Below are 26,589 nucleotides of genomic sequence, written 5' to 3'. Positions count from 1 at the left end.
CATACTAAACTGGTTGGTTGAAACAAAATCCCGGACTGGGTTTTTACTTTCTGGCCCTGGAATTTCCACCTCTGTTGATATTTCATTTTAAATCAGTGACTGGCATGGTGCCTTGTGTGCACGGTTAATGGGCATGTTTCTGGAACGCAGGCCCTTAAGAGGTTAATAATTAATGCTTCATTGGGTCTGTGGAATGAGCAGAGGCAGTCTAAGAGGAGGTCTGTGTCCCTCTCCTCAGCCCCCCCCCCCCATTCCCGGCCGTCCCTCACCCTGAACCCGCCTCCATTGTCTCGCTCATTCGCGAGCCGTAATCTTTTTTTGTTGTTGTTGCCGTCGTCAGTCTGGTTCCTGTTTTGTTCTTCCCTTCTCTGCCTTCATCTGTCGCTCAGTCTCGAGAGGGAGGGGGAGGAGGGGGAAAGAAAGAGCAGGAAGTGTAGAAAAAAAAAACAGCCGAGAGAAACCAGGAAGTGAAGCAGCCTGTGTGCAAAGTGAAAGTGGAGCGGAGAGGATCGGCTGTAGTGTGTGGTTTTGCTCTGCTCAGCGCTGTGCTGCCGGCTGCCTCTCTTTCTGTTCCCCAACGCCCAGGCCGCCCCTCTCCCTGCCTCCGGACTTTGCCTTGTTGTCACAGAGGGGACAGACAGCAGCTACGTGCAGGAACCGGCCAGAACTGCGCGCTGGATTGGAGCAGGGAATGGTAGGCCCTGTGGGGTGGAGAGGGGGGGTGGAGTTATTGTTTATTTGTAGCGGTGGCCTTGTTTCTCGGGTTTCTGCTTCTGTCAGGCAGAGCTGCACCCCCAGTACCCCACCCACCAGTTATTGGGAGCTGCTGGGGGAGAGATGGAAAGGGGGGGGTAAACAGGAAAGTGGAGAGAACTTGCGGCGTAACACAGCACTGTGAGAGACGTGAACTGTGTGTGTGTGTGTGTGTGTGTGTGTGTACATGTCACACAGCCTGTCTGTGTGTGTGTGTGTGTGTGTGTGTGTGTGTGTGTACATGTCACACAGCCTGTGTGTGTGTGTGTGTGTGTGTGTGTGTGTGTGTGTGTGTGTGTGTGTGTGTGTGCGCGTGTATTGACAAGAAACCATATCCGGGCACTAAGTGCCTGGGGGGGGGCAGCACAACAATATGCAGACAGGAGCTGGGGTCCATAATTAAGCATGGCTGCCGCCGGTTTAAAGAGTCTGCATTTACAGCCCTTTATGCCCCAACCCCACGCCCAGTCTAGGATGAGCAATAGCTGTGGTCCGGCGGCAGCCAGGGACGATCTGCCCCAGAGCGACGGCACGTGTGATGCCTGCGAGCCGGACGAGGCGCAGCCAGCGGAACAACTCTGCCGTCTCTGCGGCTTCGCATTCTGCGGTGTCCATGCCAACCAGCACCAGCGCAGCATGCAGCATGTCCTCGAAGCCTATGCCCCACCCATGGTAGATGGTGCCAACGTGGAGGCGGGGGCCAGCGGCGGGTCCCCAGAGGATGGTCCCCCGGAAGGCGGAGGGAGGCACCGGGATCCGGTGACGGTGGAACGCCTGCGATGCAAGATGCATGGCCACGAAGGGTCGCTGTACTGCAAACCGGATGAGAAGATCATCTGCGTGGTGTGTGCCGTGCAGGGCGAGCACCAAGACCACGAGATCATCACACTGCGGGAGGCTTACGTGTGGCAGAGGGTGAGCACAAGCACCCCTGCACTTCCTGCTAACATTTGCTACTAACATTTACTGTTCCCTTAGGAGGCCAGCAGGGGGCATAGCAGTTAGAGACACATACTCATATCCTGAAATTTCCTTATTTAAGTCCTATAAAGGGCCTTTGCTGTACTGTATAACAGACACTTAACATAAATCAGACCATTAAAATCTCCAACTGTATAAATGTGTAAGATTAATGCATGAAGTTGGTCCAGATAAAAGCATCATTTAATCATTGAAATCTAGGAGGGCAGCCCCCTGTCTTAATTTACCACAGAATGTCACGCATCCGCTTAAGAACTTGGACACAAGAATAGATTTGTGTTTCCGAAGAGGATATATCTGCAGAGCTGAACAGTGGATGGTTCACTGCTCATTCCAGGCATCCCTGCTCACTTTTCTGATTACCAGTACTGCAAAGGGACAATAAAAGAGCTCTCTAAATGACTATAGGAATGTATTCATAATAGGGCATGTTCTATTGGTTAGCATTCAATAGCACTGCGGTACAATGATTTTTATTTAAACTGCAAGTGGGGAAAATGATGCTAGTTCATTGTCATCTTGATAAAGCTCTTATAAAACTGTGTAAATGTTGGGAAAATCTTATAATGGAGCTACATCAAAGATCTGCAGGCTGGGAAACATTAAAATACCCAAAATATCTCTGAAAGGCTCTGATGTTTCCCAGAAATAAAATGTTGCTGCACTGAGTATTTTTAGAATCAGATGGTAGCGTGTGTCCTGTGATGGACCAGCTTCCCATCTCAGGTCCCTCAGCAACCTGACATACGTTTTCCAGTTCATGATGCCCCCACAACAAAGGAACAGTTATGGAAGATGGATGGATGGATGATTGGTTGGTTGGTTGAGTAGATCTGAAGGGTATTCTCAGAATGCATTCTACTTTCTAGCGCATTAGTGGAATTATGGTTTCTATGAGTCAGTAACAAGAGGGGCTGGCCCATGTGACGAAAATTAGAGGGGTAGGGGGCGGAGCCGAGGTGTCAGGGGGTCAGACATTGAGGGCTGCTGAATTGATAATGTTCTCCCTCTCACTTCTTCTGCAGAGCAAGGCCGGAGTCGACCTGGTGGGCAGTACCCATGAGATGGCAGAGAAGATCAAGTCCAAATGGACCAGTCCAGAAGTAAGCGAGATCTATCTGGGTCACCTGGGGAGCGGTGGGGGGGGGGGGGTGGTTTCCTTGGAAACCGTCCTTCCCACCGCCTGGCGAAGGTCATAATGCAGGATATGTTACCTCATCAGTATGAAAATAACGAGCGTGTGATAGCAGCTAATTACACCCCAGAGCTTTTGTCTTCCTATGCTGTGACGGGCAGCTCTTCACGCAGGCTGGTGAAAATCAGGGCACGGGATAACGCGCCGAACTCCTGCATGCAGTATCCGCAGCGGCTGATGAACTCAGGCAGGCACATTTAAAGCAGCTGCCCTGTGGGGCACACAGACTGCCCGCCAAGCGTAAATGAGCTTCGGGGCTGCCCGCCGCGCCACTGAGGTGAATCGGGGCCACCGACGCCGGTCCCCGGCCCATCTGTCGGTCTGACGGCTTCCGGAGCACTTAGCATCGGCGCCGCTGAGCGCCATCATAAGGCCCTGCGCCCTTCCTGTGGCAGGGAGCGGGGAGGCACATGGTCAGACTGTCAGGGGCTGGGGAGCCCACTTGGCACCAGTCCCCGGAAGCTGACGGGCCTTTCAGGGCATAGCTAATGAAGATTCAAGGGGAATTGGGCTATTGGAAAGCACGGAGTGGCTCGCTTCTGGCTTTTACAGTCATGATGGTCACTATAAATCCATCATGGCTGATTTCTCGCATTATATACCCGTCATCTGCCCCGTGTGGGGAGCACAGCAGGGAAGGACAGTCACACGAGTGTGAGTAATGCGGATCAGCGTATAAGTGACTAATTGCAGCATCCGGTGAAGGTAGCATGTGCTCAGAGAATGTGGTAGCTATACTGACGCAGGATGGCTGCTTCAAAATTGAATACTTTAATCTCCCGGGGGTGGGGCGGGCGGGGGGGGGGGGGGGTCGGGATTTAAGCCCTTTCTATCACGATTGAATGTCACAGAATATTAACATGCATGGGGGTAGCTGGGTACCCACTGGCACAGGGAAGATCTCGTCACGTTGCTTTTGTTTGCTTTTCTGTATAGATTTTGTGCGGGGGGGGGGGGAGAAGGTCAGCCTATGCCCCATTTACTCATTAGGCTCCAAATGCTTAATTAGGCCCCAAACCTCAGGACTGAATGCTTAAACGAGGCCCCCTATCTGCACTGGGGGCCCCTCCTCTTCTCCCCCAGCAGATTTCTGCACGGTTGGACATTCAGGCAATTGGCCTCCATCAATATTTAATGCCTGACCGATGGGTTAAGAAACACAGAGTCTAAGTAATATTTCAAAGCCCCATCCCCCCCCTCCCCCCCCCCGGCTGCCCCAGTTTGTTTGCCAAGGCTTCCTTTAAATGTACATTTTTTTGAGCACTTGTGCGAGTAAAGCATTAAGCTGCATAGAGAGCTGATTGAAGACATTACAGTCAGCATACACAAAAGTGTGCAGGAGCCCCCCAGGAGTGTTCAGGGTTAGGGCCGTGAAAAATATGTAGAAATTTCCAAGTCTCTTTGGATTTTCTCCGTTACATTTTATATAGTTACCAATGACTTTTTTATTATTACTTACGAGTTTGCTGGGCACTCCCCAGCACCTAGGGGGATGGTCACTGCAACCTGTCTCTTTGCTGAATATATATTTTTCTGTTTTCTTCAGCAGTTTTGCAGTACAAAGAAAAAGTAATATTATGAATGTTCCATCTCAGTGCTTTGAAATCGAGCTAATCTGATTGGTAGTGTAAGTAAAATGGGTGGAAATAACATTTTCCAGTGTTTGAAGGGCATTTGCATTGAAGGAAGCTTTGGTTTTTATGGAGAGACATCAGCGATTGAAGCTGCTGTTTCACTCTTGGTTCCACTGATGTATTTTCATAAATAGATCAGTGGAACATGTCGCATGTTCTGCTTTATAGGTAAAGAACATGTTCTCCTCTCCTGTTTAATTTCTGTCTGCTAAAGTCATATGTCACTATGTCCTTTTTGTGTAATCCACCCCTGCAATTCAGTGATACGAAGCTTTATTTAGTATTTATTTACCATTTATTTACCTTTTTCACATATCCCACCCTTGGTTTCCTTCGACACACACACACACACACACACACACACACACACACACACACATGTAGGGTATACCTATTCTTATGGGGCCCGCTCATTCAGTTCTATGAGAAAAATGCTAACGCTAACTATGACAACCAACCTGCCCTAACCATAAGTAACCAAGCAAAATACAAGAGTTTTTGCATTTTTAGTTATTTCATAGCAGTCACTGATTTTTATAAAATAGAGTTTTCCCTTATGGGAAAAATTGATATTTATCATGTTATGGGGATATTTTGTCCCCATAAGGATAGGTATACCTGCTCACACACACACACACACACACACACTCACACACACACACACACACACACACACACACACACACACACACACACACACACACACACACACACACACACACACACACATATACAGAGTTGAAAGCAAAGCTTGGGCTCTGAGCACATTGCCAGGCCTTATATTCAGCCCCCCTGCAGCATTCTGGGTAAGGGTTAAAGGCCCTGCTCAAGGGACAGGTGGAGATGGAACTATTCTGCCTAACCTGCTAAGCCGCACCCCTCCCCCGGGGTAGAATCAGCCCCGCCTTCGTGCCGCACTTCCTCTGAAGCCCCTCCAGCGCATCACCCTTCATACGCTCCTGTTGCTTGGCACTGGCATTAAAAAAATGTAATTTGCTTCTCTGTTATTTTGTCGTTTATTTTGGGCTCGTGGGAAAGAGTATGTTTGAGTGTTTATACTCAGCCACGCTCCCGCTTCTGCCGACTGTGTGTGAGTGTGTGGGTGTTAATGTGTGGGTGTCGGTCTGTATCGCAGGGCCACTCATCCCCACCGCACCAGGCCCCTGCTCCTACTCTAGTCTTTGTTCCCCCTGACCCCGCCCACATCCAGCTTCCATGTAAATGAGGTCACTTCTCTCCTGTAACCCATCCCCCCCCGCCCCCATCTCCCAGGCCCGGATTTTACCCAGCTGCGTTAGATTCAGGGCATATGAAAATATTAATGTGAATGTGGCTTTGAGGTGTGGCAGGAATCGGAGGAGAGATGGAGGAAGGAGCAGCCAGCAGTGGGAGACTGGGCATAATGGGGGTGCTGGTGGGCCGGTCCAAACAGACTGGGGGTGGGCTGTCCAGCTGCCCTGTTGGAATATTGGTGCCAGTGGGGAGGCCAGACGATGTGTCTCTGCCAGTGGACGTCTCTCTCACCGTTGCTGCCAGCCCATAATTTATCACGCCCCATTCCTGGCCAAGCTGTTTAGACAATAGAAATGTTTCCTTTCTATTTATAAAGGAAGACAAAGAAGAATGACAGGTCTCTATTTTTTTTTTGCCAGATGACTGTATGGGAATTACACTATACGATCGCCCCCCCCCCCCCACCCCGTCTGGCAAGTGTGCCATCCAGCATTCCTCGATTTAGACGTGACAGCACACAGCGAAAGGGGAGAGGCAGAACCGTCAACGGGAAATGTTGCTCGCCCCAGTTGCCAAGAATATAACTTTTGCCTCATAGAGGTAACTCTCTTAGGTGTCACCTTTGAGTGGGTCAGAGCCAAACGAGGTACTCAAGGGAGCTCATAAATTGGATAAAAGGTGAATGTTACTGCTGGTTACATCGGCCTAAAACTTAAACAGATGGCTGCGCTCAACCAAAGACTCTGGTGTCTCAATTTACGAGCTCAATGGCACCTCAAAGAACTTAGGGACTCAAAAAAAAAATCCAATTAGACCACATTTCAGCGGCTCAGAAATATGTTGCAAAGAAGCCGCATCTGTTTTCTCCTTATTTCTGTCCATTTCTGCTTCCCTCCTCCTCCACTTTTCCACCAAGCTCCATCCCTTTCTTCCCATGATGTCTCCCTGTGTCTTTGATATCCTGCAACCTAAATATCATTTCAGCTTTATTAGCTAGTAATCACAATTTACCAGGCAGTTACACTCGACTGCTTGATCCTCTTTACCTCTGTGGTATATGTTAGAACATACATAAGAACAAAAGAAGTTTACAAATGAGAGGAGCCCATTCGGCCCATCAAGCTCATTCGGGCAGAACTCAACTAATAGCTCACAGTTGTTAAAATCTTATCTAGCTCTGATTTAAAGGAACCCAGGGTTTTAGCTTGCACTGCACTAACCGGAAAACTATTCCATACTCTAACTGCATGCAGTGTAAAGAAATGCTTCCTCAAATCCAGTTTAAAATGTTCTTCTGCTAATTTCCACCTATCTAGTATTTAAACTAATATTGAAGTGACTATTTAGTTAATCAGCATTCACAACTGTTAAAATCTTATATCCCTAGATCATGCCCCTCCTCATAACCTTCATACCTTATATAAACGGAAGGTTGTTGGTTTGAATCCCATGGCTGATAGCGTAATCATATCATTACTAAGCAAAGGCCTTCACCTTGACAGCTGCCCCAGGAGTTCCGGAAAAATGGCTAACACTGTACTCTAACCCCAGGCTTCTCTCTTGCCTGAGTGGGTGTGTGTCTCACGATATGCCAAAGGATTCCTATGTAGCTGTGCTCAGGATCATATTAACTTGTTGACACACCATGTTGAGAATTACAGTGAACATAAGATGGCAGAGCTCAAGGTGGTTGCATTTTCAGGAGTTTCACGCTCATTCATTTCTTCCTCGATTTCGAAACCCTGCTTTGAAGTGAATCCAGATATGCAGCCGTTTCTATGTACCACCAGTTGGGGGCTTGGATCCCACTTATGCTTCGTGTGTGGGGGGAGGTTTGCATGTTTTCACCGTATTGTGTGACATTTCTGTTCACTGGTTTCCTCCAGCAGTCCAAAGACATGCAGTTAGGCTAATTATCATTTCTAAATTGTTCGTAGCCCTTGAGTTTGCATCTCTCCTGAGATGAACTGGCATCCCGTCATGGGTACACCCTCCTTATGCCCTATGCTGTCTGTGATAAACTCCAGCCCCCCTGTCACCCTGAATTGCAATGTTTCCCAGCCCAGTCCTCAGTGACGCACAAAAAGTCCACACTTTTGATCCCTCCGAGCCTATTAGGAGCTGGACGGGAGCAAAAACGTGGGCCGTCTGCAGGTCCCCGAGGACCAGATTGAGAAACATTTGATAACAGGTAAGAAGGTGCATGAATGTCTAAAAGGGACATAAACTTCTATGTAAGATATACCGGCACCTTCTGATGACTACTGAAAATTCTGTTTCCACATGTTATGGAAGGGACAATTTACGCAAATTACAGACTGTGCCAACCTAATTGGTCTCCCATTAGTATTCATTTTAATCGCCATGTGTCCTTCCTGGATGTGCAATTTACATATATATTAACTACAAACCATATCGCTGCAAAGTTTTGTTTCTGTCTTTTGTTCTGAATGGATTTTTTTTTTAAAAGCTAATGGTGCGTGCGATTGCCTTCCTCCGTTTTGATTTGTTATCTGAAACGAAAGACGGCACCATCATTTGAAAGAGACCTGATCTGGATTGTTTAAAGAAGGTTTCCTTATGCAAACAGATAGTGTATGTGTGCGTGTGTCTGTATATATACAGTATATGCATATATGTGTATAAAATGAAAACTCAACCAGAACCCTTTGTTCTGGGCTTCTGCTGCAGATCCGTGGCATTGAATAATTGAGGACATCCTGCAGCAAATTCCTCGAACATGTTCCCGTCACCTCCTATGAGAGCACCTACAAAATAAATAACAGACTTACTTCACTATCGGTCAAAATCGGGGAAGCTTTGCCATTAGAATTCTTGCTTTCAGAGAAGGATTAGAATTCATTTTGATGGATAAAGGAATTAATTCAAAGGCTGATTCTTCTAATCTTTCCAGGGGATTATTCCATGGAGCATTTTATTTCAAACAGTTTGTCTCTGTGTAGTTTTCTCTCTGTTTTTCTCTTTCTCATTTCTGACACATTCAGGAATTAGTTCTGGTTTAGCGACCGCTTTATGCTAAGTTTTGTCGGCGTTTTGTTTTCTGTGGATAAACTCTTACACTCTCCTTTTCCTTAAAAATGTACACGAATGTGGTGTGAGCGATTGTCGGTGGGGTGACAGCGAAAATCTGCAAATAAAAAAGGCAACTGACGACACAGCGGGAAGCTGTAGAACTTCAAGTGCTGTGCTGATGGCTCGTTTTGGAGGAGACGTGGCAGTAACGCATTTTGGGTGACTTCCCACAGATGAGCACGGAGCAGCTGGAGGAGTATGTGAACCAGCAGTTTGACGAGCTACACAGGCTGGTCCGACTGGAGGAGAAGCGGACGCTGCACCTGGTGGACCTGAAGGAGGCCTTCCTGACAGCGCAGGCCGCCGAGAAGATCGCGGAGATCACGGTGCACACGGAGCGGCTGCAGGAAGAGATGGCCTCCATCACTCAGCAGCTCGGGGCTCTGGATCAGGCGGAGGGCGCCCAGGGAGCCGTGGTGAGGCCCGTCGACTCATCTCTACTCAGGAACGACGGCCCAATAATTTTTGAAAGATCTCGTGATCTTTCATGTCCACGTCACTTGTGTCTAAACCGAAGGGATCCATTCATGGATGTTGGTTCTGGTAGAATCTGGTAGAACCACCAGACAAGCAGCAAGTAAAGTTAAAACGGGCAGAAAATAGAGTAGAACTGGGAGTAACTGATATTCCTCATTAGCTTAGCAGTTTTCGCAAACATGCAGGCTGCCCCGATTGGTGCACCATTCGTTTACTCACACAACCGGATAAAAAAAGACCCCCACAGCTCATTTTTCACTGTCAAGAAACCGGGTGGCATCTTTGGTCTTTGCTGAGGGAAGCCGGTTGTGTCGACATTGACTGAGAAATAGCAATAGTTTATCAGGCCAAGACATGAGTTCCCCGCTCAGTGGGAAAAGAAGCTCTTAATTGAATGCCTGGGGTGTTCTTCGTTCTAGATGGGCAGACGATGTTTAGCCTGAGGTGGGCCGGTTTTCACATACTGCTTCCTGTCAGGACTAAACCTGAGGGGCAAAGTTAGGACACAGGGACATTCGCCGCCTTCTTTAGTGCTGACACCATGCGCGTCTTTAATGTGAGTTCGGGGAATTTTGAGCCTCGTTTTACTAAATAAATTATTAGTCAACCGAAAGTGTTGCGAGCCACCGGGACCGTTTGTAATTCTCATGGGCTTTTATGTGCTGAAGCATCAGATGTATAATTACAGCCATTATGCAATCGAATGCCCCGTTTGCTAATTAAACTCTGAGGCTTATTTAGTCATGGGAATGTCTTAGATTGGTTTGTTTTTAGGCAAGCTGTAAAAAAAATGAAGTTTCTGTTTTTAATAGGGGAGTATTATATCACAGGGTGATGATGCTGCACGATATGGTGAGAAAATGTTTATGACGCCAACCCCCAAAGGAGACTTAAAGGCAATGGCCCAGCTGCGAGCATGACCCCATCACGCATTTATTACTGGAATTCATAGTCCTCCATTTGTCCTAGTTAATCTGCACACCCGTCATTAAATCGATGGAGGGTGCGGATAGGAGGTATGCAGTGTCTGTGTTACCATGCGTGGTCTCTGTCCGGATAGCCCGTAATTAGAGCACAAATCTGTCCCTGAGATTTCGTTCCTCTAATTAAGATGCACCGCTGACCCCCCCCCACCCCCACAGGATGGCAAACCTGGCCCACCTTTACCCTCAAATTAAATTCAGAGAGAGTCCACCGGTCAGAGGGCCTCTTGCTCGTGTCTCAGCTCTGAGAACGTGCATCTCTTGTGACGGTTGGCCATAAAACTGCCCGCCCAAAAATGATGACACCGGGGGCCTTTGAAGACATTTCTGTCAGTACTTTATTGCACGGTTTAAAAGGTTGTGACAGCATGAATCTATTTAGCGTGGCTCGTGTTTCGTTTCAGCTCCGTTTAGTATGACTGTCACCGTGTTTTGATCGTTGGCGTGAAGCTGAAATGTTTTTCTTTTTTTGTTTCTCTCTCGCTTTCAGGCAGATCCCCAGCCAAGGCCGAGGTAAGTCTGCTCAGGGTCACATGGTCACATGGTCACATGGTGCACCAGGCACCACACGCTTCCTCTGGGATAGTAGAGCTACTTGCCCCACTGTCAGAGGGACTCTGACACGTCCTTAAATTAGGGGGCAGCTCAGCTTCTCCTTGTCTGTGTGGTGATTACTAAGGACAGACTCAGCCTCCAGCGGGTTGTGGTTTGTTTATCTCCAGCTTTAGCAAATCTGCTAATTTCTATTAGATCTCTTCCTAAGTTCGGATATGCTTCGCCACTGAATGTGTGATTGTCTGTGTGTGTGTCCGCATCTACGTGCTGCCGTGACCGTTTGTGACCTGGCTTTTTTGTACAGATGATCTTAGTTGGTCATGATGATGACCTCAGCGGCCATATTGCAACGACTTTTTGACAGGGACCAAAGACCGGCCGGCACTTTCCATGATTTGTGCCAGTGCCGATGTCCCCGGTCAGGTTGTGCAAAAGCCGTAGATGTCCCCATTTTCCTTGTGGCACTCAGCTTTTCCGCGAGGGTCCTTCTGGGAGGTTCACTACTGCTGCTACCTCCTGCTATTTTGTGCGGCAATGGAGGATGGTGGCCTAGTTCATTGTCATTGTTCTACATTGTGCGACCTCGCATTCCCTACATGCATCAGTAGAATTTAAAGGTGCTCCATTGTGGGTATTAGATAAACTAGACTGAGAGAGAAAATGTTTCACAAAGGAAAATGTTGTGATTGGAAAATGTTATGATGTAAATATTTTGAAAGAGGTACATGATAAATAAATGCTTTATTTGCTATTTGCATAAGTTTGAGTACATGTACATTCAGGGATTCTTTGCCAATCCCATCTTGCTCATCATAGCATGGGGGTCACAGGACAGATTTAACCAATGTGTAACACCCCTGGAGCTGGGGGTTATGTGCATTTCTCAAGACCCCATGGTCTTGTGACTGTTCTGCTGCGGCTGGGACTCGAACTGGCAATCTTCTGATGACAGGAACAGAAACATAGCAGACTGAGCCACTCGCCACCCCCTACTGGTGAATGCTCAGATGACACTGCTGGTATTAGAGGTTGACCCTACCTGATGTCCCATCCCCCTTTAGAAAATGCAGACATACTGTACGTAAATCAAGAGAGATTTTTGTGCATGTGGCTCCGCAGAGGGATTCATGGCCATCTGAGTGCTGGGGATGTGGGCAGCACAGGCTGAGGATGAGAGGCCTGGCCAGCCGTTGATGTCCAGTCTGTAAAGTGATTACAAAGCGGGATGGATAATCACCCCCTTGGTGTAGGATAAGCAGGACTCCTGTCCACCCCCCCCAGCACCCCGGATGGCCCGTAAGCTGTAGCTGTGCAGGCAGGTTGGCATGATAGAGAGAGAGGATATACCACGCTTATCCTCTGGCGTCGTCTTAGGCTTTAACCCCCTCCCTGGTGGTCCTGGAAAGATGAGCAGGTGACTTTTGCAAACAGATTCTCCTCCGAAAATGAAAATCCCCCCCCCCCCCAGGCACATCGATACCACTTCCAGCCTGTTTCTGCCCGCAGGGCCCTGCTCTGGAGACATCGATTTGGAAAATCATACCCCCCCCCCTCCCTTCCGTACTGAGTGACTGGTCAGCTCCTTTAATTTGGAGGGTACTGAAGCAGATCGATGGGTGGGGGGCGGGGTGGGTGTCTATTTCGCAAAGGGCATCTTTGTGAAAAGAGCTTCTTGGTAAGAGGTGGGGGTGCATTAACATGGAGACAAAGCTTGTGTTTCACACAGATGAATCTGATATGCTACCAGGAGACCAGGCAAGAATAGGACTCTTACAGGAAATGACTGGATCTCATGCTGGTTTCTTTTACCAGCGCCTGAGCCAGAGAAGATAACAGATCTGTGTCTGGGATTCTTCTCGCCACAATGCATGCGTGTTCGGCCGGTAGCCGTGAGCAGAGATCGACGTGCCTGCGGGGCCGCATTGTACACGTCGGTTGCCACTCCACTCCACTGTCGCCTCTGTTTCCTGCCTGGAACCAGACTGGTTCCCGGCAAGGAGAGCGAAAACCAGCCAGAGCAGAGCTTATCGGTCAAGCCAGAGCTCAGGTCCAAGGAATTTGTGCAGCGAAAATAAAGCAATAAATGTTTTGAACCAAAGCAAATGATTTATATTATGGAAACATTTTGAAATGACACAGGTGGAGTTAGTTATTGATTATCTGTCTGCGTGCGCTTTCTAATCTGTTACATAGGCTGGGTGAATCGATGCCAGTCTTGCATTCTCCCCCGGTAATGGTGATAGCTAAGGAGTCTCTTACCCCAGCCCCCAAACCGAGGGGGAGGGAAAATCAGAGGTTACTACCCTGCGGAGGATCCAGGATCCTTGAGGCGAGGAGAGGGCCTCGTTTCACGCCCGGCTCCCTCTTACCTCACTCCCGGCTGCTCATCGAGCTCCTTGTTAGCATACCTCGCCCCACCAGGCTGGCGTCGCGCTCTGGCCGCACTGCACAAAACAAGCCTGGTGGGGGCGCCACTCTGGCGGGCGGCGACTCGCGAGGAAATCCCTCAGATGTGACCGCTCCGGTGATGACTGCGGCCCAAGCGGGGTGTAAGGTGCAGGTGACTGAGCGGAGTAAATCTGCTAAGCAAGCAAATTATGGGATGTAATGGCTGTAATGTGATAACGCACATCCAATTAAAATGCTGGTCTGGTTTATCGCTGCTGTCAGAGTAGAGAGCGCGGATTCATTCACTGCTTCTTTTTACTCAGCCACACTTAAATGCCATGATTTTAGGGCTGCAGACTAGAGGCTGAGGGTGTCACAGTGCATCGCTGTGTACAGCATGGGGGCCTGTATTTATTCCTGGCTGTATTTTTCAGGCTGTATCCGTGGATACCCCACCGGCCTGCCCCCTCTCGGTGACACTAAAGCCAGAATACACCCCCCCCCCCCCCCCCCCCAGCAACCCCTACCACAGCCTGCTTCCAGCATCCATTTGTCCTTGAGAGGGTTGCACAGATGGCCTGAATGGAGGCAAGGGTGTGGGAGGGTATATGGGGTAAACGAGTGTGTGTGAGTGCATGTGAGTGTGAGTGTGTGTGTGTGTGTGTGTGTGTGTGTGTGTGTGTGTATAGTCAGGCAGAGCCCAAGAATCGGCAGGAGGTTGGATTTCCTCTAATGAAAAATTTACTCTCCCCCAGGAGAGGATCGTTGTTCTTATCTGTCCCCCCCCATTTCTCTGTGTGCCGGTCTGTGAGTGTGGTGGGGGGGCTATAAATGCAGGCCTTGGCATAATCAGCACGCTTGTTTAATAATTTAGCAGCCCCTGCGTGAGTGGAAGCATGAGTAGGTCTCCTATGTGTTTCAGGCCTGGGGGGTCAGCTTCAGCTCACCATTCGATTTGGCGAAACTCCGGACCTGCAGGTGTCAGATTCTGCAGCGCACACACACACACACACACACACATGCACACACAAACACGCAAGCAGACATGCGCACACACACAGATATGGATAGATGACATGCATGCATGCAGACATGCACACAAATGCACACCACAGACACGCATGACACACAGACCTCCTGCTGTGGCCTGAAGCAGGGACGTCAGTCTTCTGTAATCACAGCAAATTGCAAAGTAACAGTCTACCTGCAAAAGGATGAAGAGGCCTATTTTAATGCCAATATCCCCGCATTCTGCATCCGCCGTCATACTGACCTCCATTATCATCCCCTAAAAAGCCCTTTCATCACCACCATGCCACTGTGTGAATTTGTGACTTTATTTAAATTTGATGGCTCTTCATCGCTGTATTATGTAGATATTTCATCCTTTAAAGATGTTCAGTGGAATAAGAAAAAAGTCATTTTACTGCAAGAAAGCTTTTGATAGTTAATTTAGGAGTTGTCATAGCAACTGAAGTAATGCACATTTAGTGTTTTGCCCGCTTGATGATGATTCCACTGGATTTCAACAACAGAAGATTCATACACAGGCTTACTGTTGAATGTGCACCTGGGTGACAATCAAGGGATTTACCCTCTACAGTACATAAATGCTGTCTGTGACCTAAAACCCCAACCCTAACTGTAGTCTCAACTTTAACCCCAACCTTAGTCTTAGTTCCAGTCCTAAACCTATTCCCAATCCTAACCCTAACTCCAGTGACGGATCCTGGTAAAAGCAAGATGGGCAATTGGGCGGGGTGTCATCTTAGAGTACCGACCTTAAACCTCAGGGCCGGTCAATCCTATAGGCGACATAAGCGCCACTTAGGGCACAATACCTCTGCGGGGGCGCTGACTTGCAGACATTTTCACTTTGTCTTGGACTGGGGGCGCCCCCCCCCCCATTTCCAGTGAAGTAGTTGGCTCAGGTTCCAAATGCAAGATACAACAAGTAACCATAAATTGCACGATAATTTCCCTAGTTTTATGCTAGGGGATCGATAAATATCTATTTAATTTTCCAATAGCCCTTTTAACCCCCAACTCTAGTCTAATTGTAATCGCCCACTTCTATGTCAGAGGGAAGTCTAACATTACTGTCAAAGGCACCATGTGTGTTGAGGGCCATTGGAACTGAGGCCAGGTTGCTTGTGGGCGAGAGCTAGAGAGAGAGAGAGATGTGATCATGTCCTTAGATGGAGACCAGCAGGTCTGACGCCACACTTACCGCGTATCCTATAAGCTCTTAAACACCACAAGATGGAGGATGCAGAGACCTCGGCAGTGCTATTAGCGGGAATTAGCGACATAAATAAACTGCTTTTCTATGCAGTCAATAGAGGCGGTACAATTCAGCAATAGACTTCCAAGACTGTTGGGGGGTTGGGTACTTAAAACATTAGAATTCATTTGCTCGATCCTTTTTTTTTTGTGCGCTATACCTTAAATGGTGCGTCAGGATGGGTACATGCAAAGAAAAAAAATGGGCTTCAAGGTGTGCCTGGGCTGGAGAGAAGCTGGACCGCAGGCGGAGGGAGGAAAGGGATGATTTGCATTCAGCACGTGTGATAGAAGGCAGAGGACTGTAAAATAGCATGATAGTGTCTGGGACCATGCATCACACAGCCATACATTGTGCCAGGCGGCTGTGATAAGTCAGGCCCTGTCAGCAGGCTCTGCTGGGCCCCACGGTCTGAATATCGCAGTCTTGCAGTGTGCTGCACCGCTGTGATGACCTCGCATTTCCCTGCGTGTCTGTCACAACATAATATAATATCAGCTGCTATAACGGCAGGGCCACGGTTCTGCCGGTTTCTGTGGGTTTTCCTCGGGTTCTCTGGAGCAGTGCCGACGTTTTGAAAAGAGAAGCAGAGGTGCATCGCCATCTCGAAATCCCCCATAGCGTGTTCCCGCTCTGCTAGCACCCCGTCCTGGGACACACTCCAGGCTTACTGCGACCTTGCATTCACTAATGCTAATGGAAAATGGATGGATATTATAACTATTTTATCATTCGCCATTGGATATTCTTTAAAAGTCAGAACACAGGGTAGCATGGTCTGCCTTAAAGAGTGTGAGGGAAATCAGGCAGGGCAGATCTCTGCAGTCCTGACCACAGCTTGGTACAACAATGCTTCTTCATCTTTCTGCCTCTCAGCTCCTCAATTTCCATGCTTCTCCACCTCACTGTCTTTCTCCCTCCCTGTCCCTCCACCTTAACACCTCTCTCTCTTGCTGTTTCTCCTCCTTGCCTCCTCCCCGTCTCTCTGCCTTTCACATCCCCCTCAACTATTTCTCCTCCTTGCCTCCTCCCTGTTTCTCTACCTTAACACATACCCCTCAACTGTTTCTCCTCCTCGCCTCCTCCCCGTCTCTCTGCCTTTCACATCTCCCCCTCAACTGTTTCTCCTCCTCGCCTCCTCCCCGTCTCTCTGCCTTTCACGTCTCCCCCTCATTACCCCTCCTCCTTGCCTCCTTCCTCCCTGTCTCTCTGCCTTAACACGTCTCCCCCACCATTTCTCCGCCTCATCTCCTCCCTGTTTCTCTGCCTTAACACGTCTCCCCCTCATTGCTTCTCCTCCTTGCCTCCTCCCTATCTCTCTGCCTTGACACGTCCCCCCAACTCTTTGTCCTCATTGCCTCCTTCCTCCCTGTCTCTCTCCCTTTCACATGTCTCCCCCCAATGCTTCTCCACCTCATCTCCTCCCTGTCTCTCCGCCTTAACACCTCTCCCCCTTGCTGTTTCCTTTCCCGGCGAAGTTACGGTTGTGCCATTTTGCCAGCGGCAATTCCTGCAGTGCTTCTGTCTCTGATTTATTCTGAGCCACTTTGTCTCAAAGAATAATTCCATGGCTAAAAAAAGAAATAACCGGAATGGGGAGGCGAATGGATCGCATTTTCCTCAAAGAACACTGGAAGGGGGCAGCAGGCAGAGCTGTGTGAGTGAGAGCAGTCTCCATGCTTTTGGAGAAGCAGAAGATTCGGTAAACTAAGCTTTTTCACCTCCCACAGGAAGTGGATTTTTTAGAGCCTGTGAAGCCAGCAAAGCGAATCTGACTTCCCAGCTCTGTACTGATGTAAACGCTGAGCATATCAGACAGGCCTGTCTAGGTCCTAATTGATTTGAGGCTGGCCGGCCACGTTTGTAGAGGCCCGAGTGCATGCTTTAAAGGCAATGTGAGCAGAGGCAGTCGGTTAGCTCGATGTGGGCGTCACTGCAATGGACTGTCGTGTCTGGCTGGTCATGGTGTGTGGGAAAGAGGGGATTGCTTAATAGCAGGTGACAGGTTTGGTAGCGGAAAGAGAGCAAGCAGGAACAGGGGGATAAGAAAGAGAGTGAAATGATTGTTACACACACACATGTTGGTGTACCTATCTAAATGGGGACCGTCTATTATTTCTATGGGGAAAACCCTAATCCCAATCACAACACCCTTAACCTCTACCCATCCCTAACCTTAACCATTAGTAACCGACCCAAATACAAGACTTTTGGCTTTTTTACTTTTTTGATTGCATTCACTGATTTTTATAAAACTGAGGTTATCCAAATGGGGACCTCAAAAGATTTCCCCGAAAGTAGGGAAATTTCAGGTTTTACTACACTTTGGGGATAATGTAGTTTTCAAATGTGATCTATGTAACCCCCCCCCCACACACACACACACACACACCAGGGCTGTTCTATTATGTCTCTGGATTTTCCCAGAATGCCCTGTTCACCTTTGGGTGCTGGTCAGCTAATCACCCCAGTGTGAAGTAACCACGCCAAGCTGCTGCTCGCTGGGTGGTGTCCCCAATACCCGCCCTCCATCCATCGCACGAGTGACAGCGAGCGACATCAGCCCCCCCCCCCCACTGCTGTACATCACAGTCAGGTGTGACCCGAGACTGCATATAAATTCATGCACTCCCCGCGTTACATGACAGTTAGCGCTCAGAAGGCCTGCTTGGCTAAGTGTCCGTGTGATGTTGAGCATCGACTGCAGTTCTGCTGTTGCCGCACGTGCCGAGGAGCGCCGTATAGAGGTCTGTAAGGATTCGAGGGGGTGATGTTGGGGAGGGGGGGTGCTGGGGAGTGGTAAATGCCAAGATTCATTGCGGGTGATGAATCTGATGGCCTGCCAAAAAAAAAGAAAAAAGAAGATTAAAAATCACATCAGCAGTGTGAAATCGCACCCATACATCTCATTTCCTGGTTTGCGCTGTGTGGCTGGAAACCGTTGCCGTGGTTACGCAACGGCCAGGACCGGCGAGAGCCGCCTGGTGCCAGCGGTACCGCACAGATGTCCGCTTGCGGGAAAATGTTGCGGCGGCCATGTTTAATTCAGTAGAGCCGCGACAGGCTCCCCGCATCCCCCGGCATCCGTGTGCCCCCTCGGCCTCTGCCGCCTCCCAGCTTTCCGTCAGGGTTCCCAATCCTCTGGAAACAACCTTGGGAGGAAGCTAGATAGAGAGTGGAGGTCGCATCTCATTACGGCTGCTGTCAAACTGGAGTCAGAGTGGTTGGCGAGCACAGAGGCACCCCGGGATCCGGGTGCTTTATTGTTTCAATCTGGTTTTCATATTGTTTCTCGGGGGGGAGGGGTGGGCTGGGTGGCATCGAGGGGTCGTTTCATTACTAGCTATGGCTCGGGGGGACCCCCGTTATATATCATAAAACAGCGAATCTCCCTTCCAACTTATGATGAAATCTAAGAGGTGGGAGTATCACCCGCAGGACTGGGGAGACTGGGGATGACTGGTGTTTTAACAGATGCATTGCTGAGCATAAAGCTTCAATAGGCAGCCAGCCCTCAGGACCCACCCAGTTTCTTGTTCCACTTCTCCCGGATCATTGGACACCTGAGGTCACCCGAGAGTCGGATTCGGAATGGTGTTATCGTGGCAGTGTATTCTGCATAGGGAATGCGCTCACCAGCGTGGGCCGGTCCTGGATGAGAACAAGAAGGCTCAGAAACATGGTCCACACCAGCCTGTTTCGTTGAAGGTTGTAGGAACAGAGTTAGGTAATTCAGGTCTAGAGACTAAAAGTCCAGATCGGGATTTTGTTTCAGCCAACCAGTTGATTACTCTATGACTCTTTATGCTCAACTAGTTGGTTGCAACAAAATCCGGGTCTGGATTTTTACTCTCTGGACCTGAATTACCCAACTCTGGGTAGGAATAACATGATGCATATCAGTTTCTTATGGCCTTTTTCTCCCTGAGGTGTCACAGGTAACCATTAGACAGACCCGCTGGTACCTGGGCATGGAAAGGACCTCGTCTCCCGGGAAAAGTAGCCACAGTCAAGGCATGGCTGTGCATAATCTGTCACTGAGGGAAGTGGAGCCAGCTGATTTTGCAAAAGTTCAGTGTGTCCCTGGATCAGCAAGGGAGGGGCTTGCATTCCACGTCTTTAACCAATCACAGACTTCATTATTTCATTACATGACATCATCTTATTAGTCCATGTTTTTCTCATTTTTAAACTTAACACATCCAGCCATCAAACGGTGGGGGGGGGGGCTGTGGCTCAGTGGACTAAGCCTCAGTGTCTGTGATCAGAACATTCAGTTCAAGCCTTGTTGTTGTTATTCATATTATTATATTACAAATCTTCATAAAACAGAAAACACTGGTTTTAATTAATGTGGTGATGTCATACAACGAAGGCTGTGATTGGTTAAAGAAATGCAGTGCAAGCCCCTCCCTTTTTGACCCAGGGATGCGTCAAACTGAGGAAAATCAGGAGGTGCAGAGGTGGTAGGAGATGTTTGATTCCACAGCTAAGAACTGATGTCCTGGTGCCAGTTTAGACTTTGAGACGCCCACTGGGACATTGTCTTCTTTTATTATCAGTGTCACTCAGTAGAGCAGTGACACTTCACGCAGAATGAAATGAAGCTTTATCTTTAGGCACAACCTGTTCTAACCTTTCTGGAGGGGAAGGTTTCTGAGGTGCTGTTCTAGCAGTGAGAGAGTTGGAACACACTGTTCAAAATGTTCAAAATATCTCTTATCCCATATGCTACAGTCCTGCACCTTTGGGTTAGACGATCAAGGTCTATGAGATTTTGATTTGGTAGCACGTAAGGATGTGATTTCTGGATTCTGAATGAATGCCGGAATCATTTTTAATGTTTTTTTATTATTATTATAATTATTATTATTTCCCAGTGGGGAACAATTCACATTATCGTTCTTGCCAGGTCAAATGTCACAGGATGCAAGACATTTTGCTCTAGTCTAAAGACAACTGGCTTCCAGCTAGTGCCGCAATCTGTTCATATGTGACAAATAATCAGGCTGAGTCAGATGTGATTTAAATCTCTTCAAATAACGCTCATTCTGATTGGCTGGCTCTTATTATCTCTGTGTGTGGCTTGTCAGTCATGTTTTCCTATATTAATTAGCATTTAGCATAATCTGAATTCTGCATGCAAATTAATTCGGCGGTAATGGCAAGTATAATTAGGCGAAGCTGGTTTTCCTCAATCAGCCTTTAGTGTATTTCTTTTTTGAATCCACTTTAAGGATTTGGTCATTAATTGCTGACTAACGACTCTGGAGAAAATAGGTAGCTGGCCTAGCCGCTGTGGGGTGATTTATCATGACGTGCGTGTGTCTGCAGGCGGGACCTATCCAGCTGCACACTCATGCTTTCCAGTCAAACACCACGGCTCACGTGCTGCCTGGCATGCACAAGATTTTAATTTCACACCCAAATTAATAAGCGATTTATTATTAATTCCTGTCTGAGCAGCACCGTTCCTCAATTACCCACCGGCGACAGCGATTGTGTAATCAGTAAACGCAGTCGTGTTCAAATGACTTGGTTGGGTGACACTGGTATCCGAATCAGCTAATTCTACAAACGCGTGACACACTGCGGGTCCTTTGGATGGGGGGGGGGGGGGGGGGGGGGGGCATGGGCTTGAGGGAAATGGGAATAGCAGCCGGAGACAGAGGTCCTGGCCCAGCTCTCAGCCAGCGCTAAGCGTGACCACAAACGCTACACTCCGGAGCGCTGATTAAATGTACAAAATCCTGCCACGTGGAAATGCTCTTGTGGCATTTCACACACAGCACAGACCCCGTCACTCTCGCTTCTTAGATAGAGCCCCGTGATACATACAGTACCAGTTAAAAGTTTGGTTACGCTAAGCCACATACAAAGGAGAATGATAGTGTCGCATCACGTGACCTGGTCACCTGACCTAAACACAGTAGAAAATGTTTTGGAGGAATTTTACCAGAGAGTGAAGGAAAAGCGGTCAATGAGAGCTCAGCATATATGTGGGACCTCCTTCAGGACAGCTGAAAAAGCCCAGGAGGCCACCTCATGAACTGGTGTTGAGGAGAGAGTAGGATCAGCCAGTCCCAGGAATAATTGGGGTTAAGGGCCTTGCTCAAGGGCCTAATGGTGGGATCACTCTGCTGACCCAGGGATTTGAACTGGCAACCTTCTGAATCCAAACCCAGAGAGCTGCCCCCTCTTGGTCACCGATCTGTTTTTATGGCATCCTGGATGGCGGATAATCTCTCCACCCCAAATTATTTACCCCGGTTTCATCAGTCGCGTCTGCATCTTTAACACAAACGAATGCAGTAAGGGATTGGTGTGATATGAACGTTTGGCAGAGACTGGTTTGGCTTTGCAATAAGGTCACGCATGAATTCAGGCAGGCTGGCATCTGGGAGCTGATAAAACAGACTCGGGTGCCAAATTAAAGTGATAGAGTGTAAAAAAAGGTGCACTGGTGGATAATGAAGAGTGACTGCAGTTGCTTTCTGTACCTGCTGGTTGGACGGATGCCTGACAGCAGGGCCAGTTGCGAAAATTTCACCTTATCAGTTATTAACACAGGAATACATTCCCTCCTGATACAGCCCTGATTCAGACTCCTATCCGCCTGAGCTGCTCCCCAACTATACCTTTTTGCACTGCATTTTTGCTGTTTCAGCTCGTGGGAGTTTTACTTACACAAAAATGCTCCGAGGACAGAATGAAAACTGATTGGATCAGAGAAATAACCAATCAGATTGCAGAAGAGGTGAGCCCAAGCAACTAGAGGATGCAGGACCAAGATGTCTAATTGGTTGGCCTCCTTTAGTTGCTTGGATCCACCTGCTCTACAATGTCATCGGTTATCTCTCTGGACTAATGATTTTTCGTTCTGCTCTCAGAACATTTTCGTGGAAGTAGAACTCCTGTGAGCTCCCATTTTCAGCCATGGTGTGATCGGGGCCGAGGTGCAGCGGGGAGGCAGGTGTCTCTGAATATATCTGTCTGCCATTGAGGTATCGCCACGCTGGAAAGTCATTCTGAGAACTGCTATTTTTGCTTGAAGTCAGAAGCTTCTGAGGGAATCTTAGAAAGGGAACTGATCTATAAATGACACAGAACTTCAAAGAATTTCCATATCTCTTGTGTGCCCTGATCAATCTTGGCCCCCCTGCCCCCAATAACATCCACCCCTTATATTCACATTTGTTACACATCGTTCCCTCTCTGAGGATTCGAGTGGTGCAGTAATCCCCCCCCTCCCATCCCTATTTTTTTCTTCTTCCCCAATTCCGTCCGCAGCAAATTCATAATGGGTGCATTTCTCGGACTACAAAGAGTTCTGGGAATGGCTGGGGGGCCTGGGGCGAGCCGGCAGAGGAAGGGGCTGTTTCCGAGCTGCTCCGTTGCTGCCGGCGTTTGCTAGATGAAAGCATAGCAGCTGCGTCTGCCAGCTTGGGTCCCGTGGGTCTGCACGCAATTTGTGCCACTCAGATGTGTAGACGTGTGCCCGTCGGGCCCCTGGAGGCCACAGGCCTGCCTGCACGGCGCCCCCCCACTGCCACAGCAGAGGCACCGCACCCCCAGACCAAACTGTCCAGCAGAAGGAAGCCACAGGTCTACGCTCATTAGTTGGTAAAAATTATGTAAATAAGCATGACACCAATGAGGGGGATAACAGGCAGCCTATGGGGACGCTTCAGTAGCCATTAGCGATATTTTCTCCCTGCAGCTCAGTCACAGGAAACGGGCCTGAGTGATTGTGACGGAATAAGGTGATGGAGCCCCGAAATCCCCCAATTACCCATAATGGCTGATTGCCTTGCAACTCGGCAAATGAGCTTTTTTGTATTCAACCTTTCCACAAGGTGGTCGCCCCCCTCCCCCTTCCACATGTGTGCGTGGGATGGCCCCCACAGGGGCAGACTGCCACGCCTCTGTCAGCAAAAGCGATGATTGGCTTTGCGGCCACAGCAAGGAAAATGCAATGTGCCCACCTACTTCAAACATGTCAGTCCCCCCCCCCATCTCTGCACCTGACCAGGCCTAATAGGCGATCCCAGAGCCCTAGTTCAGTTGCCTTGTCACTCACTGGGTGCAGTCAGAGCCTCCCAGAACAGGAAATAATTGGCCTTCTTAAATAAGAGATAAAGTGCATTAAAGGTGATTAATAAGTAATAGCAGTGGAGAATGCGGGCCTGCAGCAGCTCCCCAGCCCACTTAGCAAACAGCGGCTCCCTGAGATGCTCAGGTGCGGGGGGGGGGGGGGGGGGCTTCCTCCTGCGCATCGCCATCTCTGAGGTTCTGTTTTAGCTTCGGAGCTGCTCCGCTTCTCCATCGCCCGGCTTCCTGCTGAAGTTGCCTGGGTATCACCTGCCCTACAGCTTCATCCACAACTGCAAACCACAAAGAAGGGCTTTTTTTAAAGTAACGCCTTTTTTTAAAAAGAAAAAGGTGTGATACTTTGAGAAATTAGCACAGAGGGCTCATGCTTTAAAAAGATTTAAATTGGTGCTGTGAAAATGAGGCTCCGCCCAGCATCGATTGAGCTGTGAAGTACTTTCATATTAGAGATTTTTTTGGGGGGGGCTGAAGTGGTTTAAAAAAAGCCATTTTTTCCTCTTACAGTCGATTGTGCCTCTCTACAGAAAATAGCACTTAAATATAAGCTCCTTAGAAAAAAAATCACAAAATATTCACAGACATCGTCTTTTTTTTTCCTTCTCTTTTGTGTTTTGTGCCAGAGGGAAAAAAAGCAGGTCTGCAGGCGCGTCCTGATTACTGTTCTGCCCCCCCTCCCCCCCAAGTCGCTGAAGTGCGTCGCAGAGGGTTCCGTGAGCACAGCAGTGTGCTAATGCACTGTGTTGCCATTACAGCAACGTCACATTGCATATGGCTACAACCCAATTCCCGGGTGTCACTGATGCTTAACTCTCTGTACTGTCTGTCCACCCGGATGTCCACAAAACTGCAATGTCCTTCATTCTTTAACAGTGTGGAAAATAGCGGCAGTTTTTCATATGTGTTTATCACTCAAGGGAAATTCTGCGATAGAACAAGAAGTTCATAGTAAGAAAGAATAGGTGTGGACACGGGGGAGGGGGGGTTGGGTGCAATCAGGTGACTGGGACATCAAATCCCTTGAGCAGAACCTTGTTATGTCTCACAGAGGGAAACAAGAAGTTAGGTTGCCTTCTGGCAGAGGTGAGAGATGGACTGATTTCACAAGTGGGGGATTGTTTTTGTCATCCGGTTACTATGCAAATTCACAGTCAGAAAGATGACAGACAAGAAGACAGTAGGCTGGTGCTGGAAAGTTATTATGAAGCCTCAACAGGAAAGAGAAAGAAAAAGAAAGGAAGTAAATATAGAATCGATTCTCCCTGACTAATTCTGTGTGTCTGTGTGCGTCTGTGAGAGAGATGGAATTACTTCATTGCATAACTAAACATTTTTTCCCCTCTTCATTCAGACCGGAAGTCAGACAACAACCACCAGGGAACTTCGACGACGACAGGCCGGGTTCCTTCATGGGACATGCCCCGTGACCGCGAGCTGGGCCCCCTTTTCCCTACCTCGCCCTTAGCCGAGGACTCAGACCCGAGACCCTCCTGGATGTCATTGGGCTTGCTGGGATTCTTTGTTCTTTTACTGGTGAAACTGAACTGCGTACATGCAAATATCAGCAGGCTTAGTTTTTGGGTGGGGCAGGGTGTTCATATACATACCACTGAAGGAGAAAGAATATAGAGTCTTCAGTATTTTGTGAGACGTCTTTGTCTTATAAGGTGTAAATGTGTAATATTAAAAGCAATCGTCTCCAAATGAAATCAAGCTGCACTAGAAAATATTTGTGACCTAAAGAAGGCCACAGAGCACCCCCCCCCATTCAATTTCTAACAGAAAACATGGGGGATTAGCCTTAAATGTGTGTGACTTAGTTCAGTCCACATCCCACCTGCTATGGCTGTAATTATTTCCCAAGAACACAGCATGGGATCCCAGAATCCTGCTGTCTCTTCTGATATATCTGCCCTTCCATCAGCCCTGGATGTGTTACAGATGACTGGATACGGGGTCCAAATCAGCCAATTTATCTGCTGTGGGGCTCAAGCCTAGCTTTACATCCCAGCCGTAGTCTTGGGACGTTCCTCATCGCTAACATCCTTCCAGGTGGGCAGAATTCACATGCTTGCATTCATACTTCCACATGAAGCTTGCACTTGGCAGGGGGGTGAATTTTACTGTGGTTATGATGGTGTTAATTACTGGGGTTTCCTCATTCAGAACGACGTGATTTTCTTGATATTTTATTGAGCTATAACTGGAGGCCAGTCTCCCCGAGGATTATTGGAGTTTTGCTTTTTTCCCAACATGTCTGGTCACCGTGACTCCACTGTGTCACTGTGCCACTGATTGTGTCCTCGGGGTGCGATGCTGAGGTGTGTGTCTGCAGTTTGTTTTATTGTTTTAATGTTTATCACTGTTGAATCAATGCCTTACCTTTTATTTTGGTTCTTTTCGTGATTTTCTATTTTGAAATGGCCGTAGAGGTGGTTATTTTTAACACGGTTAAATCTGATCCCTGCGAAATCTAATAACTGTTTGACCTATTTTGAATGCAGCTCAGAAGCACAGCATTAATATGTGACTTGAATATTAACGTTATGATTTGAATAGCAGGCATGAAATCTTCTGTCATTTCGGGGGGGGGGGGGGGGTTTGACAGCAACACTGTGTGTTGCCCGTATTTTTGTGTTTATGTCTTTGGAGAGTGTAACAAAAACGAATCTCTGTACATGTTTTCTATGCAGCCATAACTCAGTGTTTCCCAACCCGGTCCCTGGGGACCCCCAGACGGTTCGTGTTTTTGCTCCCTCCCAGTTCCCTGCCAGAGAGTCCACATTTTTTCTCATCGTTCCATCACTGAGCAAAAACGTGGACTGTTTAGGGGTCCCAGGACCAGATTGACAAACACTGGGCCAAGAATGAATGTAAAAAGTAAATAAAGTTAAGGTAAACACA

General features: G+C 48.3%; 1 protein-coding gene across 2 annotated transcripts; it reads left to right on the top strand.

The window, feature by feature from the left end:
* Positions 1–421: 421 nt before the first annotated feature.
* trim44 (tripartite motif containing 44) lies at positions 422–26,589 on the top strand. Of its 2 annotated transcripts, none has more exons than XM_049005177.1 (6): positions 422–694; positions 1,227–1,668; positions 2,760–2,837; positions 9,063–9,305; positions 10,840–10,862; positions 25,037–26,589. In XM_049005177.1, exons 2-6 carry the CDS (start codon positions 1,228–1,230, stop codon positions 25,110–25,112), a joined length of 861 nt encoding a protein of 286 aa, XP_048861134.1. In that variant the 5' UTR covers positions 422–694; position 1,227; the 3' UTR covers positions 25,113–26,589. The 2 variants fall into 2 exon arrangements, with proteins under 2 accessions (XP_048861134.1, XP_048861132.1); XM_049005175.1 differs by having other exon boundaries at positions 431–694; positions 1,222–1,668.

This window comes from Brienomyrus brachyistius, unplaced genomic scaffold, assembly GCF_023856365.1.
Source record: "Brienomyrus brachyistius isolate T26 unplaced genomic scaffold, BBRACH_0.4 scaffold154, whole genome shotgun sequence".
Lineage (NCBI taxonomy): Eukaryota > Metazoa > Chordata > Actinopteri > Osteoglossiformes > Mormyridae > Brienomyrus > Brienomyrus brachyistius.
The sequence above is the reverse complement of the archived record's forward strand: the minus strand, read 5'-3'. Positions and strand labels throughout refer to the sequence as shown.